Source organism: Lipophrys pholis (assembly GCF_963383615.2).
Source record: "Lipophrys pholis genome assembly, chromosome: 6".
In the NCBI taxonomy this organism is placed as follows: Eukaryota; Metazoa; Chordata; class Actinopteri; order Blenniiformes; family Blenniidae; genus Lipophrys; species Lipophrys pholis.
Window position 1 is genome coordinate 4656830 of NC_137629.1, and position 18480 is coordinate 4675309.

General features: G+C 41.8%; 3 protein-coding genes across 3 annotated transcripts; 2 read left to right on the forward strand and 1 right to left on the reverse strand.

Annotated features, from left to right (window-relative positions):
* The first annotated feature begins 1240 nt into the window (after positions 1-1240).
* LOC308111406 (transmembrane emp24 domain-containing protein 9-like) lies at positions 1241-7634 on the forward strand. The gene is made up of 6 exons (XM_080466297.1): positions 1241-1437; positions 3119-3219; positions 4128-4253; positions 4341-4487; positions 4600-4726; positions 6757-7634. Exons 1-5 carry the CDS (start codon positions 1248-1250, stop codon positions 4717-4719), a joined length of 684 nt encoding a protein of 227 aa, XP_080322423.1. The 5' UTR covers positions 1241-1247; the 3' UTR covers positions 4720-4726; positions 6757-7634.
* tmem216 (transmembrane protein 216) lies at positions 6867-10549 on the reverse strand (the record flags this gene model as incomplete). The annotated part of the gene is made up of 5 exons (XM_080466299.1): positions 10530-10549; positions 9972-9985; positions 9019-9112; positions 8847-8939; positions 6867-7072 (listed from the first exon to the last, which is right to left on the reverse strand). The coding sequence occupies exons 1-5, from the start codon at positions 10537-10539 to the stop codon at positions 6867-6869; spliced, it is 417 nt and encodes a 138-aa protein (XP_080322425.1). The 5' UTR covers positions 10540-10549.
* A 498-nt stretch (positions 10550-11047) lies between these two features.
* Positions 11048-16705, forward strand: LOC308111189 (transmembrane emp24 domain-containing protein 9-like). The gene is made up of 5 exons (XM_080465995.1): positions 11048-11225; positions 14127-14227; positions 14319-14444; positions 14532-14678; positions 15153-16705. Exons 1-5 carry the CDS (start codon positions 11066-11068, stop codon positions 15300-15302), a joined length of 684 nt encoding a protein of 227 aa, XP_080322121.1. The 5' UTR covers positions 11048-11065; the 3' UTR covers positions 15303-16705.
* Positions 16706-18480: the final 1775 nt, after the last annotated feature.

The following is an 18480-nucleotide window of genomic DNA, read 5'->3' on the forward strand; positions in this document are numbered from 1 at the left end:
CTTTGAGGCCTAAAGCTCATTTGGACTGTTTTCACTGCTGTTGCTTTTACGTTCATATCTCACTATATAAAGTGTTTTTCTTGATAATGTGGTACCGGCGCGTGAACTAATCAGTTGCGGGGTCACAGGCTGTGCCACTCGGCGTTGTCATGCCCAACTGATGGTGGGCACAGGTGGGCATCTCCGCCTATACAGCCCCGGACGTTTCTGAAAATGAATTTCCAAGAATTCCTCCACTTTACCATGAATAACGACATATACAATGGAGTTCTTATGAAAAATAATGTTTTTATGTGAAAACGGTTATTCAGCGGTGCTTTCTGTGGACTGACCCCGACAAAGGGACCTCATTTCTGGGTTTGTGTCACGGCAACTCACGGTAGAGCGTTTATACCCGTAACTTAGTCTGTACTGCACCTGAAAACACGGGATTTAGCCAGCTCTGTGAGAAAAGGCCTATCTGAGCTGGTTCTCGTGAAAAAAGTTAAGTATTTTGTGTGTAAAATGACTTTTCACGTCGAGTCCCGGAGGTTAGCGGGTCGCTAAGCGTAGCATTACGGGCGATCGTGACACGAAGTGCCGCAACTGCCGTAACGCTGCCCGCTGATTAATATGGATGAATTGGACGGTCGAAGAGGAGTTGCTTCGATCGCTTCTAAAGCCGTTATCTACGTCATAATGTTTATCGTCTGAAATACTCAGTCCGTGAATATGACATCATTTCCTGAAATGCCAGCCATGTGTGTGTGTGTGTGTGTGTGTTTCTGTTTCAGAAAGCAGCCATACAGCAGTGTGTGAAGTTAAGACAGCCTGTTTTGATTTTCTTTTAATCAAGTACAGTACATTTTTAACTTAACATTTAAGTACAGTACAGTTTTATTTAATCTTTAATAACTGTTTTTTGCTCATTTATTTTTCATTTATTTAAGTACAATGTTTATTTAACTTTTCTGGGCAATATATTTTAATTGAATCATTATTTAAGTACAGTCTTTTATTTTCCTATATTTAAGCGTAGTGTTACTAATGTAACTGTGTAAAATGTTACAATGGCTGACAATATCAAATATACTTCTTTAGGAATAAAACCTCTGCCTTGTTTTTGATGAATGCTTAGGCTTACTAGGCTACTGTATAGTGTTGGTCATTATGGTGGTACTTGGTGTAAAAAGTTTGAGAACCACTAGACTCTAGTGTAAATGTCTATGCGAAGAAGTACGAGTGACGTGGCACTGCCCCAGCTGCGCATGCTCAGTGGGAGCAGGATCCCTAGCAAGATGGCGGTGTCAATGCAGAGCGGCAGAATGCAGTCGAGTCTGTTTACACTTTTCCTCCTCTTCGTCTTCTCCCGCTCCGTCTCCTCTCTGTACTTCCACATCGGGAATATCGAGAAGAAATGTTTCATCGAGGAGATCCCCGATGATACGATGATTTTCGGTGAGTGTCCGCCGCGACCGGAGCTAACGGCAAAGTTAGCACAACTAGAGCTAGGTGGCTATTCCGCCAGCTTTAAAGTTTACGTTTTCTCCTCCGAAAGTCAAGAAAACAATCCAAAGACTACAACTCCAGCTGCGTTTCGCTCATTTATGTATACTTCATGACATTTATTTTTAGCATTTATTTATTTAGGCGGGGTTGTCGGGAAGTCGGGCTTACGTCACAGATGACGTTTCGGGACGCCGCCATTTTTGTTTGGGGGACAATAAACCAGCCGGACGAATTTTACGCGCGCGATTTTAATTTATTGTTTTCATTACGTGGATAAAATGGCATACAACGACAAAGACTCGGGACCGATACGATACCAAATTAGATATGTTAGGGTTGTCTGAATGTCCGTACACGCTCCCAGCAGACACCTGGATCAACAATCCTAAACAGTGGCCCGACTATATCTTTCCGGATCTGTACAATTATATGATAAACGAATCGCGCATGGCAGTGTCTTGAAAGTCTTGAGTCTGGCCTTTAAAAGTAGACACTGTCAGTTTCCTAACTGAAACTGGGATCTGGTTCCACATAAGAGGAACCTGAAAGCTGAAAGCTCTGCCTCCATTCTACTTTTAGAAAACCGAGGACCCTCCAGTAAGTCAGCACTCTCAGAACCAGGTATTCTTCTGGGGAGATATGGGACTAACAGTTCTTTAAGATATGGTGGAGCCTGGCTTTTAAGAGCTTTATAAGTTAGGGTGATTTTAAATTCTATTCTAAATTTAATGGGGAGCCAATGAAGAGCAGCTAATATCGGGGTGTTGTGATCTCTTGACCTCACAGCAGCTACAAATCTGTGAAGCAGCGTTTTATCTTTGCAACTGCATAGCTTATTTCTCGCCACAAATGTTTTCAGAAATACATTTTGCTGAACTGTTTTAGTAATAAAAGACAAAGTTTGTGTCCGGGCTGCCATGCTGGTCCAGGAGCTGACAGCCCTCAGTGATGGGTGTATCACGTAACCCCGACCTGCTTCATGCGGTTCTTCAGGTCTCACACATTAGCGAGGCTACATGCTAAACTTGATTGAAATATGATTGATACATTTATTAGCGAGTTGGAACTGTCTGCACAGCACATGGCAGTGCCCAAATTGTTGTTGTTTTGTTATTCAAAGTTTATTGCCCCAAATCCAGCTTTTCCTTGATTTTCCTCCATTTGAATATTGGATCATAGGAGCTGCATTCAGTGTCTGTGTGAGCTTGACTGGCTCCACCCACACATGCCCGTCTTGGGAAGAGGAGGAAGTACTTCCTCCCGTGGTGTCATGTGCCAGAGGAGTGCTGCCTACTGGTGGGAGGGTCAAAGGGAGGGCCAAACTTGATTGAGATTGGCTAAACCCCTGATGACACTATATAGGGTTCGATATCAGATTGGCTGGTTAGAGAGACACACTTTATGAAAACTGAAACAATGGAATAAATGGTTTGGTCCTTTCGATTGATGTATGTCCACTATGTGATTTTAAGTTTGTGTGTGTGTGTGTGTGTGTGTGTGTGTGTGTGTGTGTGTGTGTGTGTGTGTGTGTGTGTGTGTGTGTGTGTGTGTGTGTGTGTGTGTGTGTGTGTGTGTGTGTGTGTGTGTGTGTGTGTGTGTGTGTGTGTGTGTGTGTGTGTGTGTGTTTCAGGAAACTACCGCACTCAGCTGTATGACAAACAGAAAGAGGAGTACATGCCGGCCACTCAGGGTCCTGGCATGTTGGTGGAAGTCAAAGACCCCGACGACAAGGTGAGCCAACGCCAAGAAAGTTTCTTTAAATGCTTGTAAATGAAAACCAGCATGCAGCAGAGAGGTTAATGCAAGGGCTTCCAACCCGCAGCTCTTTCCATGAACTAAAATCATAACAGTGCAGCTCTTCCAATTATAAATAGTTCTTGTGTGAAACAATTTTGATTTTTTTTTTTAAGCAGCACTCAAATGCATCGTTCAGCGCAAGACACCATGGACCACAATGTTCCTCTCACTCTCGTTATCACACAGTTGATAACTGAGAGCAGCTCCGGAAAGTTCCTGTATCAATAACTCTGTAATGAAACGTCATGAACACACAAACCCCGCCTCTTTCCCATCGGTGTGAGGCAGGCAATATGCTACCAGCTCATTTGGTCTTTGCAGTAGCAGAAACAAGATTGTTCTCTGTGAGCAGCAACTGTGAGCAGAGGCGGGGACCGTCTGCAAATTACAAACCGCTGCAACAGTGAAGACAGAAACCACAGAAATACCTGATAACCTGACTGTTATTCACTGTGTCACTAGAATCACTGCAGCCTTCACTTGATCACACTACAACACTTGGGTCGATAGTGATATATGTTTTGTAACATCTGTCTTCACTGTTGTAGCAATTTTGCAATTTGATGATGGTCCCTGAACATTAGTGTGGCTGAAGGCGGAATTATTCCTGTAGATCTCACACCTTATGACTGTTGTCTAACTTTAGTAATTCCATATGGAGACATATCATACATTATGAATGTATTTACACTTTGTCATTTGGTGTCTGCGAGGAAGGGAGTTTGTTTGTTAACCTAGTTTGTATGACGGGCCTCTTTGCAGTAGCACCATGATTTTTGTGGCTCTTGGTCTGTGACTGGTTGGCCTCCCCTGGGTTAAAGCGTCCTGTCGTCCTCCTGCAGTTGATCCTGTCTCGACAGTACGGCTCCGAGGGACGCTTCATCTTCACGTCTCACACACCCGGAGAGCATCAGATCTGCCTGCACTCCAACTCCTCCAAGTTCTCCCTGTTCGCCGGAGGCATGCTGGTGAGGAGACGTCTGCTTCTGCAGTGTCGTAATCGTTTAATCCTCCGATTCACTGTTCTGACCTCAGTCCGTCTCCCGTTCCCGCAGAGGGTTCACCTCGACATCCAGGTGGGCGAACGAACCAACAACTACGCCGAGATTGCAGCCAAAGACAAGCTGACGACGCTGCAGCTGAGAGTGAGGCAGCTGGCGGAGCAGGTGGACCAGATCCAGAAGGAGCACAACTACCAGAGCGTCAGTGTGGGGGGGGCACTTTGTGTCTTTTTCTTGCTGGATTTCTATCTTTTAAGAGCAGTTGCATCCTCAGGGCTTACAGAACCAGTTTTCTTACACTCTGTGTTCACAGATCAGAGAGAAACACTTCCGACAGATCTGCCACAGCACAGAGATGTGGATCTTCTGGTGGCCCGTCATGCGCTCGCTCTGCGTCGTGTTGTTCATCATGCTGGTCACCAAGTCCTGCTAGCAGCTCGGTATGACTCACGTTTCCAGAGCTGCTGTCTCTGTCTGTGCAGCTCACACTGTGACCACAGAGGCACAAACTGACTCCAATTAGAACCAAAATGATCAAAAAGAGATGAAAAATGACCCTGAACAGTTGGAAAACTTGCCCCATGGTAGAGAAACTCAACCAGGAGATGGAATTTCAAAGAGACAAAAAAAAGTTACATAAAATCACGAAAAAGGATGCAAAATTACAAATGGAATGAACCTAAATTTAAATAAATCACCACACAAATAGGGGACATGGCCACACCGATAAAGTGACGCAGAATAGAATCAAAATGCCACCTTTGGATCTCTGATTTCAGAAATACAAAGAGAACGTAAACCCCTTTCTAAACTTACACTCGAGGATTGAATCTGTCAGAATAAACACTCCTCTTTTCAATGTTTGACAGTCCAAATGTCACAAACAGTTTCTAGAATGGGACTGGTTGATTTCAAATCACATATGGTAAGGTAAAAGGGCAAGGATCAAGTACAAAGCTTTACAATTAAGTACAGAAAAGGGGGGTTTGGGTCTCCCCTGTGTACAAGAATACTACGCAGCTCAGATTACGCCTGGAATTTGGTTGTTTTCTAGTTTGACATACACGGCAGGAAGTAGAAGGCACGATGGTAAAAGGAGTACGAATAATGGTCCTACTGACAGACAACAAACTACAGGGTGAATTGAGTGTTTCAGACGACTTCATGTTAGAGGCCCTCCTGGCATCCTGGCAGCAAACTTAAAATTTGTAGACTAGGAGATGCACTAAAAATCTTGAGGTGTTGTGTCTATGACTACGATTTTACACGAAATATCCACAATAGATTCAAAATATGGATTTCAAATGGTTTAACGGACTATTATTCATTTGTCCATATGGGGGTATTCCACAGTTTTGAAACCTTTAAAACTAAACATGTCTCGGTTGCAGAAGATTTCTATAAAGGTGAGAAACTATGGGAAAAGGGGAATCTGGATTTCTGCAGGTATTTTGTATCTCTATTAAAGAATGGGAGGTGACGGCAACGTTTTGAAAATGTTGATTTACACAGAAATGGCAGAAACAATGACGTTTTTATGTTGGGCCACTAGTGGGTGCTGTTGGTTGTTTTTAGTACTGAAAGCACACGCACATGCAGCAGAGAACGAGAACAATGAGCTCTAAAGGCCAATTCATACTCCATAAGAACATGAAGAAAGTTTGGCAGTGCGGGGTCCTGCCGAACAAAATGACCTCATTTCCTTCGTCCAGCTCCCTCTGGCCAAAGAAATCTGTTTCGTGTGCCGCACTGCCAAAATTTCTGCATTGCCGTGTGCTGCGCATGCGTGTTCCAGCTCGCTCATGAGTATCAGTCGTATTTTAATCATATTTATCTTGTAACATCACTACTGTACGAGCGCCTTAGCTCGTTAAAATGTCGCAGTGCAGGCTTACATGATGCACCTGAACGCATCACGAACAGCTGTCAGCTCCTGTAGTTAAAACCGGACCAACATCACGCTCGGAGAAAAACTCTCTTATTACTGAAACAGTTTAGAGAAATGTATTTCTGAAAGCACTGGAGGCAAGAAATAAACTGCAGTTGAAAAGTTAAAACGCCGCTTCAGACATGTGGCTGCTGTGAGGGGGCGTGGCCTGCGAGTTCGACAGCTTCTTATCGGATTATGAGCTGTCTTGTCGAAAAAGCCTTTTTGTTCGGCAGCTGGCTGACGTCACTGCCAAATATTCTTCTTGTTCTTATGGGTTCAAAAAGGGAGTATGAAGGGGCCTTAAACATGAACACTGGGAGAACACGGACATTCTAGTGGACAGACCACCAAGTTGGACAAAACGAAAGTTCACATCTGACACCTAACCCAAACTTGCACAATCCTCATGCAAATAACTGTCAAAGTCAAACCAGTTTTAGTCACAAAAATAGTTTATTTACATTTTTTTTTTTTAACATCAGAGTTGATACCTTTAAAAAAAAAAGAAAGAAAAAAACAACTTTACATGTGGTGTTCCAGGTGTCTGTGGGTGGTCAGTACACTTTGGACCTGCGGAAGGAGATTGTGGAGAGAATGAACATGAAAACCAGCAGGTAGAAGAATGAAAGGTTTCCACGGAGGCGAGCGGCTCACCGGGAGAAGGCGGAGACGGACAGCAGGCCGAGCAGCAGCTCCAGGCCGTAGAAGCAGAGCAGCACAGCGCTGAGGATGAACTCCAGGCGCAGCACGAAGGTCTGCAGCAGCAGGTAGTACACGGCCAGCGCGGCGCACGGCAGCAGGATGAAGAGCGACGCGCTCAGGGCCAGGGAGCGCTCGCACAGGTTCCCCTTGCAGCCTGCACAGAGAACCAGTGTGTGGATGGTGTTTCTTCTTCTGTCTGAAGCAACTTTGACTCACTCACAGATGAACTGCTGAGAGTTTAGTGACCTCTTGTTTGTTACCGTGAACATCTGCACTTTATTTTTTTACTGAGCTCTTTTAAGTACATTTATCTGTCTGGACTCTTTGAAAACAAAAGTGTCCCACAAACGTAAATATTGTCAAATGATTTTTTTAGTCATCAGAAATGTTGAAAATGGACAACAAAGAAAGAAAACAGGTGATTCTTTTGAGAAAATTGTCATCAAAATGCAGCAATCACCCACAACATTATGACCAGTTCCCCCTTCTGATTGTGTAAGATGTTATCAACAGCTCCTTGACTGCCTGATAAACCACTGTGACTTACCATGTGTGTGGTTATAATGTTTTGGCGGGTGGCTGTAGATTATATCCTGTGGATTTAGAGCCACAATAAACCAATTTTTATTTGTCTGTATTTCTGTGTTTAAACACATTATCTCCTCTGCTATTGTGAAATGAAGAAAATCTAATTTAATAAATGTTTTCTTTGTCTTTATCTGTGTGTTTGTACATGTAAGGCAAATATATTTAATCGGCATCATTCAAACACGGCAATTCACAGTGTTTTATAAAGAAATTAAAAAAATAAAAATAAATTGCTTTAGGGCTGGAGTCGACGCTTTAGGTCTGGCTCCAGTGTTTTGGTGACTTTGGAGAATCGGCAGCTATTTCAGTCACATGAGGACAAATTGTTGAAGCGGGTCCACGGCGCTCAGCATCCCATGTTTTCTCACGCGGTACAATCTGACTGTTCAGTCACATTTCCTCCATGTACACAAGCAACAGGGTCGACAGGGTCTACAAGTCCTCACTTTCATGTATTTCACGCAGTGATTCAATCTTGTGTTCAAGCTGCTTCACTTATGAGCCAGTTTCTCACAGTCCTTCAGCTGGATGACATTCTTTCACCGGTCTTTGTTAAACTCCTCAGGCAGCTGGTTGAGAGGAAAAGTAAGTTTTGATCCTCTTATCAGCTTCAAAAAGGTCGATTCTGTGGGAATAAGTATTATGTTGACAGAATAACAAAAGTATTTCTTTGAAAAACGTTTTTATGTAACGAGAATGGGGGAAAAAAAAGTTTTGGAAAAAAGCACAGATGATCGCTGTTGACCAGGTTATGGACGAATATGACGTCACAGTGTGATAATGAAAATGTGTCCCAATCCTAGTGAATTTGAAAAATCCAACATTGCTTTGATTCAGTTTTTGTTCTGGGAATCGTTTAATTGTGAAAATGCTTTTTTGTGCGTGTGATGAAAAACGGTGATGTCAGTTATATTACTGGTTTTAGTCTGAAGCAAAGCTTCACCTCCTCACTTTGGATTAATGTTCCCATCAGCTGCTTTGATCCTTTGACTGTAAATCTGAATCTCATCGAGGTTAAAACAAGTAAGGAGGCAAATTGAAAGATGGAACGAGGAGAAAGTATCTAAAAACCTCAACAAGCAGAGAAATTAAGCTTTGTGTCATATTATTCATCACATTCAACAGAACTTCTGCTGTGTGACCTTCAATCTGACAAGATCCAGCAATGTAACGCATCGCAAACTGCCAGATATTGAAGGTTGAAATAGCTTCAAAAAAACAACATCTACAGACATGAAGTTGTCATAAATCGAGGGTTCGGTGTCATGAGAGGGTTAAATGGACGTGTCAAAGTTGAATCTGTCCCGTTGATTATAAGCGACACTGAGGCAAAGGCTCACCATAGAAAAGCCGCAGGGTCTCCAAACCGAGGAAGATGAGCAGCAGAACCACGTCCAGCACCAGGTTGTCCGCCGGGTACGGCAGCAGGATCCCTGGAAGGACAAAACGTAGAGGAGGATGAAGAGACAGGGACCATCGACTCCGTTTTCAGCCTCAGGACTTCAGTCGTACCTTTGTAGATGAACATGAGGACCTCTGCCAGGTAGAAAGCTGCAAAGTACCAGCCGTTCAGGTAGAAGAGGACCTGCAGAGGAGTGGACGATAGCTGGGAGGGAAACCAGTCAAGGACTGGAAACACGTTTCTTTACTGCAGCGGAAACGATATCGAAGAAAACAGAAGTCCTGATCCAACAGGAAACATGAACAATCGACTGTCTTGACCAGTACGAAGCAGACCTTCATCACACAGGTTTATTTTAAAGACATTACATATGGAATCATTCTTCTTATTGTGGCTATGGCTGCAAAACAAGTTCAAATGTTTGATTCTGAAGACTTTTTAATTGTTGATTATTAAATTCCATGTAAATAGACTTTTAACACCCCCCTGATGTTTCCATTGCTGTAATGTTTGGGGCGGCGGTACATTGTTGTATGAAGTTGAGTCCAGGTTGAGCTTGGAGGCTCTGCAGTTTGCATGTTCTCCATGTGAATGAATGGACGTCCTCCCACAGTCCAAGAACATGTGTTTGGGTTAATTGCTGACGTGAAATGTGCCATACATGTGATTCTTAAGTGTATGTTGTTGTGAGTAGATCTCCAGCAGCTCGATTTAACACGGACTGAAGCCTCACTATCCTACCAGCTTGATTTAACACAGACCGAAGCCTCACTATCCTACCAGCTTGATTTAACACAGACTAAAGCCTCACAATCCTACCAGCTTGATTTAACACAGACTGAAGCCTCACTATCCTACCAGCTTGATTTAACACAGACTGAAGCCTCACTATCCTACCAGCTTGCAACAACCAGACATCACATTTTCTCCCAATGATGCGACGAAGACATGGAATCGTTCAGTTTTGTGCCACATTGATGTCGAGTGGCTCGAGTTTGCATCCTGAGGCCTCCACCTCTGAACAGTGGCAGAAACACAGCGAGCTGTTTCATGTGAAGGATACTATCTGCTGGTTTCCTGCAGAAACACAAGAGAAACAGTAAGAGCCAGACTCACAAATGATGAGCGCACCAGACAGGGTTCAGAGAAAGTAGTTTTACATTCTTTATTTCTTTGTAAAGCACTCTGAATCACCTTGTGTCGGAAATCTGCTTTATAAACAAAATCGTGTTGCTGTAGGGATGAAGAAACTGTAACAAGTATACATAATATGAAAACATTTTAGAGTGTTACCCCTTTTCTGTGGCATTTACTGTAAAGGGAAACCGATCGAAAAGCTGTTGTCGATCATATCTAATAATTCTCTATAGGTCGCAGTTTTAATGTCAATCTGAGACCAACGTAGACGTTGAGAGCCAGAAGCAAATACTCATCATCGATCTTTGCAAAATGGTTAGCTTGCAGCTAACTGGCTTCGAACGCCGCTAACACAGGTTGAGGTTTACAATCGTCCCTGAACGACTGGCTGCCGCTAAAATAGCCGCAACAAACAGAGTGTAAATCATGTAACTTTATGTCTTCTAAAGCTTTTTTCTGAGTCGGAGGGAGATGTTTCACTCACCCGACGCCATCTTTGAGTCCCTCCAGTTGCCATGGAGACGGTCTTCTTCGCTGAATTAGTCTGAAGTACTGAAGTGCTGCCCCCTGCAGATTAAAGACAGACCAGCTGCCACCTTTAGAGTTTCCGCTACTTAAAATAGATTAAAATTAGATTTCCTTCGATATTTGTATATTATTTTAAGTACTTTGCAACTATAAAAGCGTATACCGTCACTATAATGCATTGTGATCAAATAGCAAAAAAAGCACTTTATATTTTTGTAATCAATTAGATGTGTTTTAAGACACAAAAACGTTCACAGTGTTTGCGTTTTTATCATTGCGATAAATTTATGAGTAAAGAAATATTGTTTTTCCGTGGACTGACAATATTTGACACTAAAAAGGAATACGTTGTAAGTTTATGCATTAACTAAAAGTAAAATTTACGTTACCCTCTAACTTCCGGTCGTCCTCTGATTGGCCGGTGCTGCGAGGAGAGTTTACGTGGCACTGCTGCCGCTGCGCATGCTCAGTCAGAACAGGAACCCAAGCAAGATGGCGGTGTCAATGCAGAGCGGCAGAATGCAGTCGAGTCTGGTAAAACTTTTCCTCCTCTTCGTCTTCTCCAGCTCCGTCTCCTCTCTGTACTTCCACATCGGGGAGACCGAGAAGAAGTGTTTCATTGAAGAGATCCCCGACGAGACCATGATAATCGGTGAGTGTTCGCTGCGTCCGGAGCTAACGGCTAAGTTAGCTCAACTAGAGCAAGGTGGCTAATCCGCCAGTGTCAAAGTTTAAGTTTTCGCCTCCTAAAGTCAAGAAAACGATCAAAAAACTGCAACTCCAGCTGTGTGTCCTTCATTTATGTATACTTAATGACAAAGTTTGTTTTATTATTGATCTGCGCGTGTTCTACCACCTTCCTGTCGTATATGACAGCTCAATTAGCTTAATTAAGAGCCCAATAATCAATTAGTTTAGTAGTTTTAACGTTTCAGACTAAAAATCTAAAATGCAACTTTTATCTTAATGGTCGTATTCATGTTTTGGAATATGTAATGACCTACAATCTTCAAAAAAAAAAAGGCCAAACGGGAAATTAAGAAACAGGTGTTTGCTGTGCTGAAGTATCTGAAGATTTCTCTGCAGAGTTTATTGCTAAATGATTTTAAATGAATCTGTTGTGTTAATGTGCTTCTGGTGGGTGTAATAGTTGCGAAAATACTTAAATTGTGATCACCTTCTAATGACACGTTGGTCAAACTTTCCCAGGTTCAGATCTAAAATATGCAACATGATTCTAGAAAACGATATTTCGGTCATTCAAATGATTTTACTTGTTAGAAACTGGCTTTTGTGGCTGTTTTCTCTGTAAGGTTAATCAGTCCACATTTGTTCTGATTGTGTTAGAATGTGATCTGCCTCAAAGAAATGGCAGCAAATTAGTTTTTCACCAGAGAAGGAATATTTAAGTCCCTCACATTTATTCAATATTCTAAATTCGCATTTGAATTATAAACATTACAGCTACATCTGGGTAGGAAAGGTACCCAAAATTCACTTTGCAATGTTGGTAGAACTCAGTGCTTCACCGCAGACAAAACAGAGGAAGCGTAAGGTAATGGTCAATTCATGACACATAAGACAAACAAAAAAAACCATTTGAGGGGGGAAATAAAGCTAAATCTTAAGGATGTAATGACACAATATGAAAAAAAGCAAAACATTTTGTTCAACTATATGATGGAAGAATTGAGACTTGTATCTGAGTAATCCTGACTGCTTAATTGAATAGAACAGATGCCACAATTTAGAAATTCCTGCTGTGGTTTGGGTTTTTATTTTGAAGCTGTTTGGGTCTTAAGTGTCGTAATTCCACCACATTGGGTTGTTGGAGTTATTTGGCTCAATAAGCAGCTGTCAGACAAGTGGTGACTTTACAAAATGAACACGTGAACAAGACGAGAGTGGGAAAAAAATTTTTTCTTCAACTTTGGTTCCAAGTTTTTACATTTAGGGGCCAATTTATAAGAATTGCAACACAAATTCCTACTTTGCAGATCAGCAAGAGTAAAAGTCTTAATTAGAAACAGTTTGAGGTCCTTCAGAGCGCCTGCCCTACATGGTTTAGCTCTCCCTGCTTCAACACACATGATTGCAATGAAGCTCATTACTTGGGTTTGTTAGGTTGGTGATGACATGATCATTAGATTCAGGTGTGTCGAAGCAGGTAAAACATGCGGGACAGGTGCTCTCCAGGACTGGAGCTGGACGCATCTGTATTACTGTGTTCACAGCTGCTCCTGTCCTGCATGTCTTGGCTGCTTCAACACACCTGAATCTCATGATCATATTAGAGAAAAGCCCAATAACGAGCCCCTAATTGAAACCAGGGGTGCTGCAACTGACGCCACGTTTACGCGTACTTGGATTTTTACAAAAACTGACATTTCCCCCTCTACCTTCCAAAAAAATAAAAAATCTTCATTTATACTGACCTGCATATACACCCTGTTCAGAGTCACACTTCAGCCATGTTGAAGCAGGGAGTCGTGGAAAACCAGCAGGGCTGCAGACCTCTAGGATCTGAGTTTGACACCTGGTTTACATGTATCCAGGTTTTTAGAAAAAAATTATATTCCTCCCTCTACGTTTACCTAAAAATATCTTCATTTACACAGACCCGCATATCCACCTGGTTCAGAGCTACTATGAGCAACCAAACCTGTAGGGGGCAGTGTAACAAGAAGCATCAAGCCACTATAGCCAATCAACAGTAGTTGAAGAAAGTCAAGTCAAAGCATCTTAAGCACGGTGCCTCAGTCGTCATGGAAACAGTGCTTTACTAGTTGTCTGTCTGGATCAGAGAGAATCAAACTAACTCCAAAATTTACTTATAGGTCCACGTTAGAACTGTTACCATTTAAATAAGGGACACTGATTGAATTACTGCTTTAATTTCCTAAATCTATTGACATTCAATTGAGTCGCTTAAATATTTTCAGTCTTCAAGTCTAAACGTCTTATCTGGGTAAAACATGGCACTAATCAGAGAAGTAGGACAAAGTTGGAAATGTGGCATTTTTGTACTAATCTGATGCAGAAAAAGCTGATCTCTGAATTTAAAATGATCCTCAGCTGGACTTTCCTCATGAGGAGCTTCAGAGGCAAAATGACCCGTTTTGAAACGCGTCCGACAGGTTTGAGAGAAAGAGACAGAAGACCCACCTCCAGTCTTTGTTTTCTTATGAGATGCTCAGTAAATCCACACTCTGAGGACGTGGCATGCTGACGGGGAAAAAGAGGCGGTTTTACGATGTGTTTTGTGTAAATTGATTGTACAAGGAGGATCCTGGACAGTTTTCCAGGTCTGGAGGTTCAAGGAAACGATGTTAATCTGAAGTTTTAAAACGTTAAAGCAGGAAAATCCAGAGAAGTTCCAGGACGTCAGGTTTTAAACCACAGATTCAGCATTGATGTAAAGAATATTAATTATAAAGAAGCTTGTTTGTATTTCAAAGTTGTTGTTTATCTTCTTGCACTTCTAATTGAAGTGTGGAGTAAATGGTTGTCTTTTGGATTGATTATTGTCCACTATGATTTGAATGTCTTTCAGGAAACTACCGCACTCAGCTGTATGACAAACAGAAAGAGGAGTACATGCCGGCCACTCAGGGTCTGGGCATGTTTGTGGAAGTCAAAGACCCCGACGACAAGGTGAGCAACGCCCAGAAAGTTTCTTTAAATGCTTGTAAATGAAAAGCGGCGTGCAGCAGAGAGGTAAAAGCGTCCTGTCGTCCTTCTGCAGGTGATCCTGTCTCGACAGTACGGCTCCGAGGGACGCTTCACCTTCACGTCTCACACACCCGGAGAGCATCAGATCTGCCTGCACTCCAACTCCTCCAAGTTCTCCCTGTTCGCCGGAGGCATGCTGGTGAGGAGACGTCTGCTTCTGCAGCGTCGTAACCGTTTAATCCTCCGATTCACTGTTCTGACCTCAGTCTGTCTCCCGTTCCCGCAGAGGGTTCACCTCGACATCCAGGTGGGCGAACACACCAACAACTACGCCGAGATCGCAGCCAAAGACAAGCTGACGGAGCTGCAGCTGAGAGTGAGGCAGCTGGTGGAGCAGGTGGACCAGATCCAGAAGGAGCAGAACTACCAGAGGGTCAGTGTCACTGAGCACCACGTACCTGCACCCAGATACAACACGTTCAGACTGTGGTAAAAATGAGTCTGGATTTTTATTGACTGAAATCTACTTTTACATGTTGGGGACAGTAGGTATGCACTGATACAGTATCTGGTCCGACGGCTCACATAGACGCCCCACGCTGCGTACTATAGATGTAGAAGTACTTGTATTGACAAGTAACTAAATGTTCGTAGGTTAAAAGTGATATTGGTGCGTCCCTACATTTTTCAGGAATTTTAACTGCTTTGACTCATTGAGCTGTTTTGCTTGTTTTTTCCTTTTTAGTGGTATAAGATTTTTTTTCTAAGCTTTTTAATCCATTGAAGGTTTATTGAAGTTTGAGACTTGTAGCATTCAGGAAAATAGTCTTGAGTGTGAATAAACTAAACTTCAGGGAGCCTCTACAGAGCAGCTGAGGATTTTAACCATGTGATTGTGTGTGTTCAGTACCGTGAGGAGCGTTTCCGTCAGACCAGCGAGAGCACCAACCAGCGTGTCCTGTGGTGGTCCATCGTGCAGACCCTCATCCTGGTGGCCATCGGCATCTGGCAGATGAGACACCTGAAGAGCTTCTTCGAGGCCAAGAAGCTGGTTTAACCTTTCACTGCTGGAGGACACTCAGTGTGTGTGTGTGTGTGTGTGAGAGTGTGTGTGTGATGGATGCGGGCCGGGGGGGCGGGGTCCGCTCCAGCTGCTGCTCTGTACCTCCGTCATGTGGACGTTCTCGCAGGTTCTGTGGGGGACGAGCTCCTCACATTCACAGCTTCAGGGAACACGCCACGACTATTTATTACCCCACAGGACCCCGCCCCCCATCACCCCGACTCCTGACATGTTACTGCCCCCTAAAGCTCAGAGCGGGTTAGTTTGAGCTGATCTGAACTCAATCCGACTCGTTCTGGCGGTTACTGGCAGGATTTTTCTGGATTGTCTTTTCCGTCTTGTGGTTTGCGGGGCTGATCTTTGTCAAACTGTCCAGTCAGCACAAAGTGAAAAGTCACACGGAGGGATCAGAAATCCAAAATGACATCAAAATCTTTGGGATTAGTTAAAGTTCTTGTCTCAAAAATATTTTTAAATTTCTATTAAATTAGCAGCTTTTCTCTAAATGTGCACATTTTCTTACGTTTCTGAGATTATCATCAAAAATTCCTAAATCTCAAAACTGTTCATTTCTGCTTAAATTTGTAGATGTTTTTTTTTTTTTTTTTTAAATCAGTCAAGATAACATTTTAGGTAAAAACTATTTATTTTCCTCAAAATTAACCAGATTGAACAGTTTTCAGGTCTCGAACTGAATTTCAACGAATCTGAAAGGACAAGAAGTTTTGTGTGTTTGTGGCTGTAGAGGCGGAGTTTAGGTTGTTTTTTAACCGCATTCCAACTCGTTTTACATTTTGTTTCATTAGTGACCCGAGATGTTTGGATTTCCTCGAAGCGGCACACAAACAAGTTTTCGCTTCTTCAAACTTTCACAAACTGAGTTATCGCTTTACTGCTTAATCTTGAAATTCTACTCTTAATTTAAGTTCTGGTTAGTTTAGGAAATAAGGCCCAAAAGGTTTTTCTTTAAAAATAACATTTTATGAAAGTTAAAACTTTAAAGTAGATTTTCTGACTTGATTTAAAAAATTTACTTTGGCTCAAGTTCACTTGATGTCAACCCAATTAAAAATGAGGGTGAAAAAATCAGGAAATAACTTTTTTAAATAATGAATGTATTTTTAACATATGACAAAATTTTCCCCCTTAAGAACAAAGAACACTTAAAAAGGTTTTTTAAATTACGTTTGAAGAAAAACTTGCTTGACTACATTTTTGTCTTAATTAACCAGAATTCTATTTCTAGAAACTGCACTTGAATAGAAATTATAGTGAAGAGAGAAAAAAAACTTTAACTCGAGGTTAAGCTCTGAATTATGAGAATGCGAGTCACACCGTTCTAAAGATGATCTTTAAATTTACTGAAACTAAACTTCATATATTTAACCTTTGGTGCTAAAAAGATTTTTAAAAAAACCCAGACCTATTTACCTCATTTGCACTCATTAAAGTCCGATACAGCTATTTTTAGGCATATCTTTCTATTAACTTCTCATTCATTCAATAAATCATTTTAATCTGATAGTTTTGTTCCTTTCAACAGGTGAAAGTTCAGGTTTGTGTGCTGCGACGAGGATAATTGTAACATTTTGTCAGATTTTCATGTAAAACCACAAATAACCGTAAAAGATCCCGTTGTATAATTTTTAGTGGAATACAGCTTTTTTCCCAGGAGAAATCCTGCAATGTTAAACTAACCCCTTCTGCTATGTAATACCACTTTGTACCAGCAGGTGGAATGGTGAGTTGAAGCTCTCTGCTGCCGCCCAGTGCACAAAATGTCATTACATCAATCTTACACTGTTTCTTTAAAGTTTTCTGAGTTTGTACTGAGATTTCCTGAAATCAGATTTTGTTGCTGGTAGTTTTTCTGGGTGAAGTTGGAATCAGACGGTAACGAGTTTTAACCGGGATGAGGGGCTTGATTATTTTCTTTCATTTTTTTTTTTTTTTTTTTTTTTTTTTAAAGAGTTCATGTGAAATCTTCTAAAATTGCACTCGAATTAGTTTTTTTGTCACATTTTGGTGTGGAGGATGGTGACTGAGTTTCCAGCAAAACTCGGCTTCTAAAAGTTTTTATACGCTGTAATTAATATTGTACTTTGAGGGGGAAAAGTATTGAGTTACTAAAGAAATGTGACTGCAAAATGTAATAAAGTTAAACAAACCTGAAAACTCTTTCTGTGCTTGTTTTCTATGTAAACCTTCACACGTCTAATACGTCTGCAAGTTATTGTATCCTCAAAGTTTTAATGTGATTTTTCAGAAAGAAATGTGTTCACCGTAAAGAAATTTATTTTATTCACATGCTGTTGAATATCTTTAAACACAACTTAATAGGTTTTGAAATCTTTTCTTAAATTGGTTGATTTATACAGGCATCACTACTTTTTCATGATTGTATAACTTATCGTATCAAGGTAAATGAATAGTCTCTATCGGATGCTTTTATACCAAATATTGTGTTTTAGCATTTAGGTGCAAAACTATGTTTTCATGGGAAACTTGTAATTATATTTGTTTAATGTATATTCTGCCACTTTAGGAACAGCAGTAGAAGCAGTTTGAACCTGCTTCTGGTCAGATTTCGTTCCATATTAACATGAAAACAGCGTTGTTTCTGAACGTGTGATGTGAATGTCTGTCCTCCACATCCCAGCAGGAGCTCTGCTGGACTGAGATCTGTCTCTAGAGGACGGGGAGCTCGCCGGCGTGGCTCCATCAGAAGATGGGACTCTGGTGTAGGAACCCAGTCTGAAGCTCACTGGTTCCTCTCGGTTCTTTGATCCTCTACTTGGTTGTCTAAAAAAACAAGTCTCAAGACGGCGATATACGTCTTAACATATATTTAGCAAAGATAGCCAAATGCAATATGCAGCGCTGAACCCTGACCGCTCACGCAGGGGTACGAGCAGAGTGTTAATATTTCTTCTGGGTGGGGGCCACACTCCATCAATAAGTTGGGCTTCAATGCAATTGGTCAATTTTGTCTTGGCGTCTGCTGCCAACCAAACATCATCCTTAATGTGTGTCATGAAAGCTGTGTGTGTACGTTGTCAGAGTAGCTGAGTTCTGTCTGCTGCTCTGCGTCATACGTCAGACTGAGCAGAACAACCTGTATGTACTATGTACTGTTAGAATGAACACAAGCTGTGATCATAGTCTGGTGGAC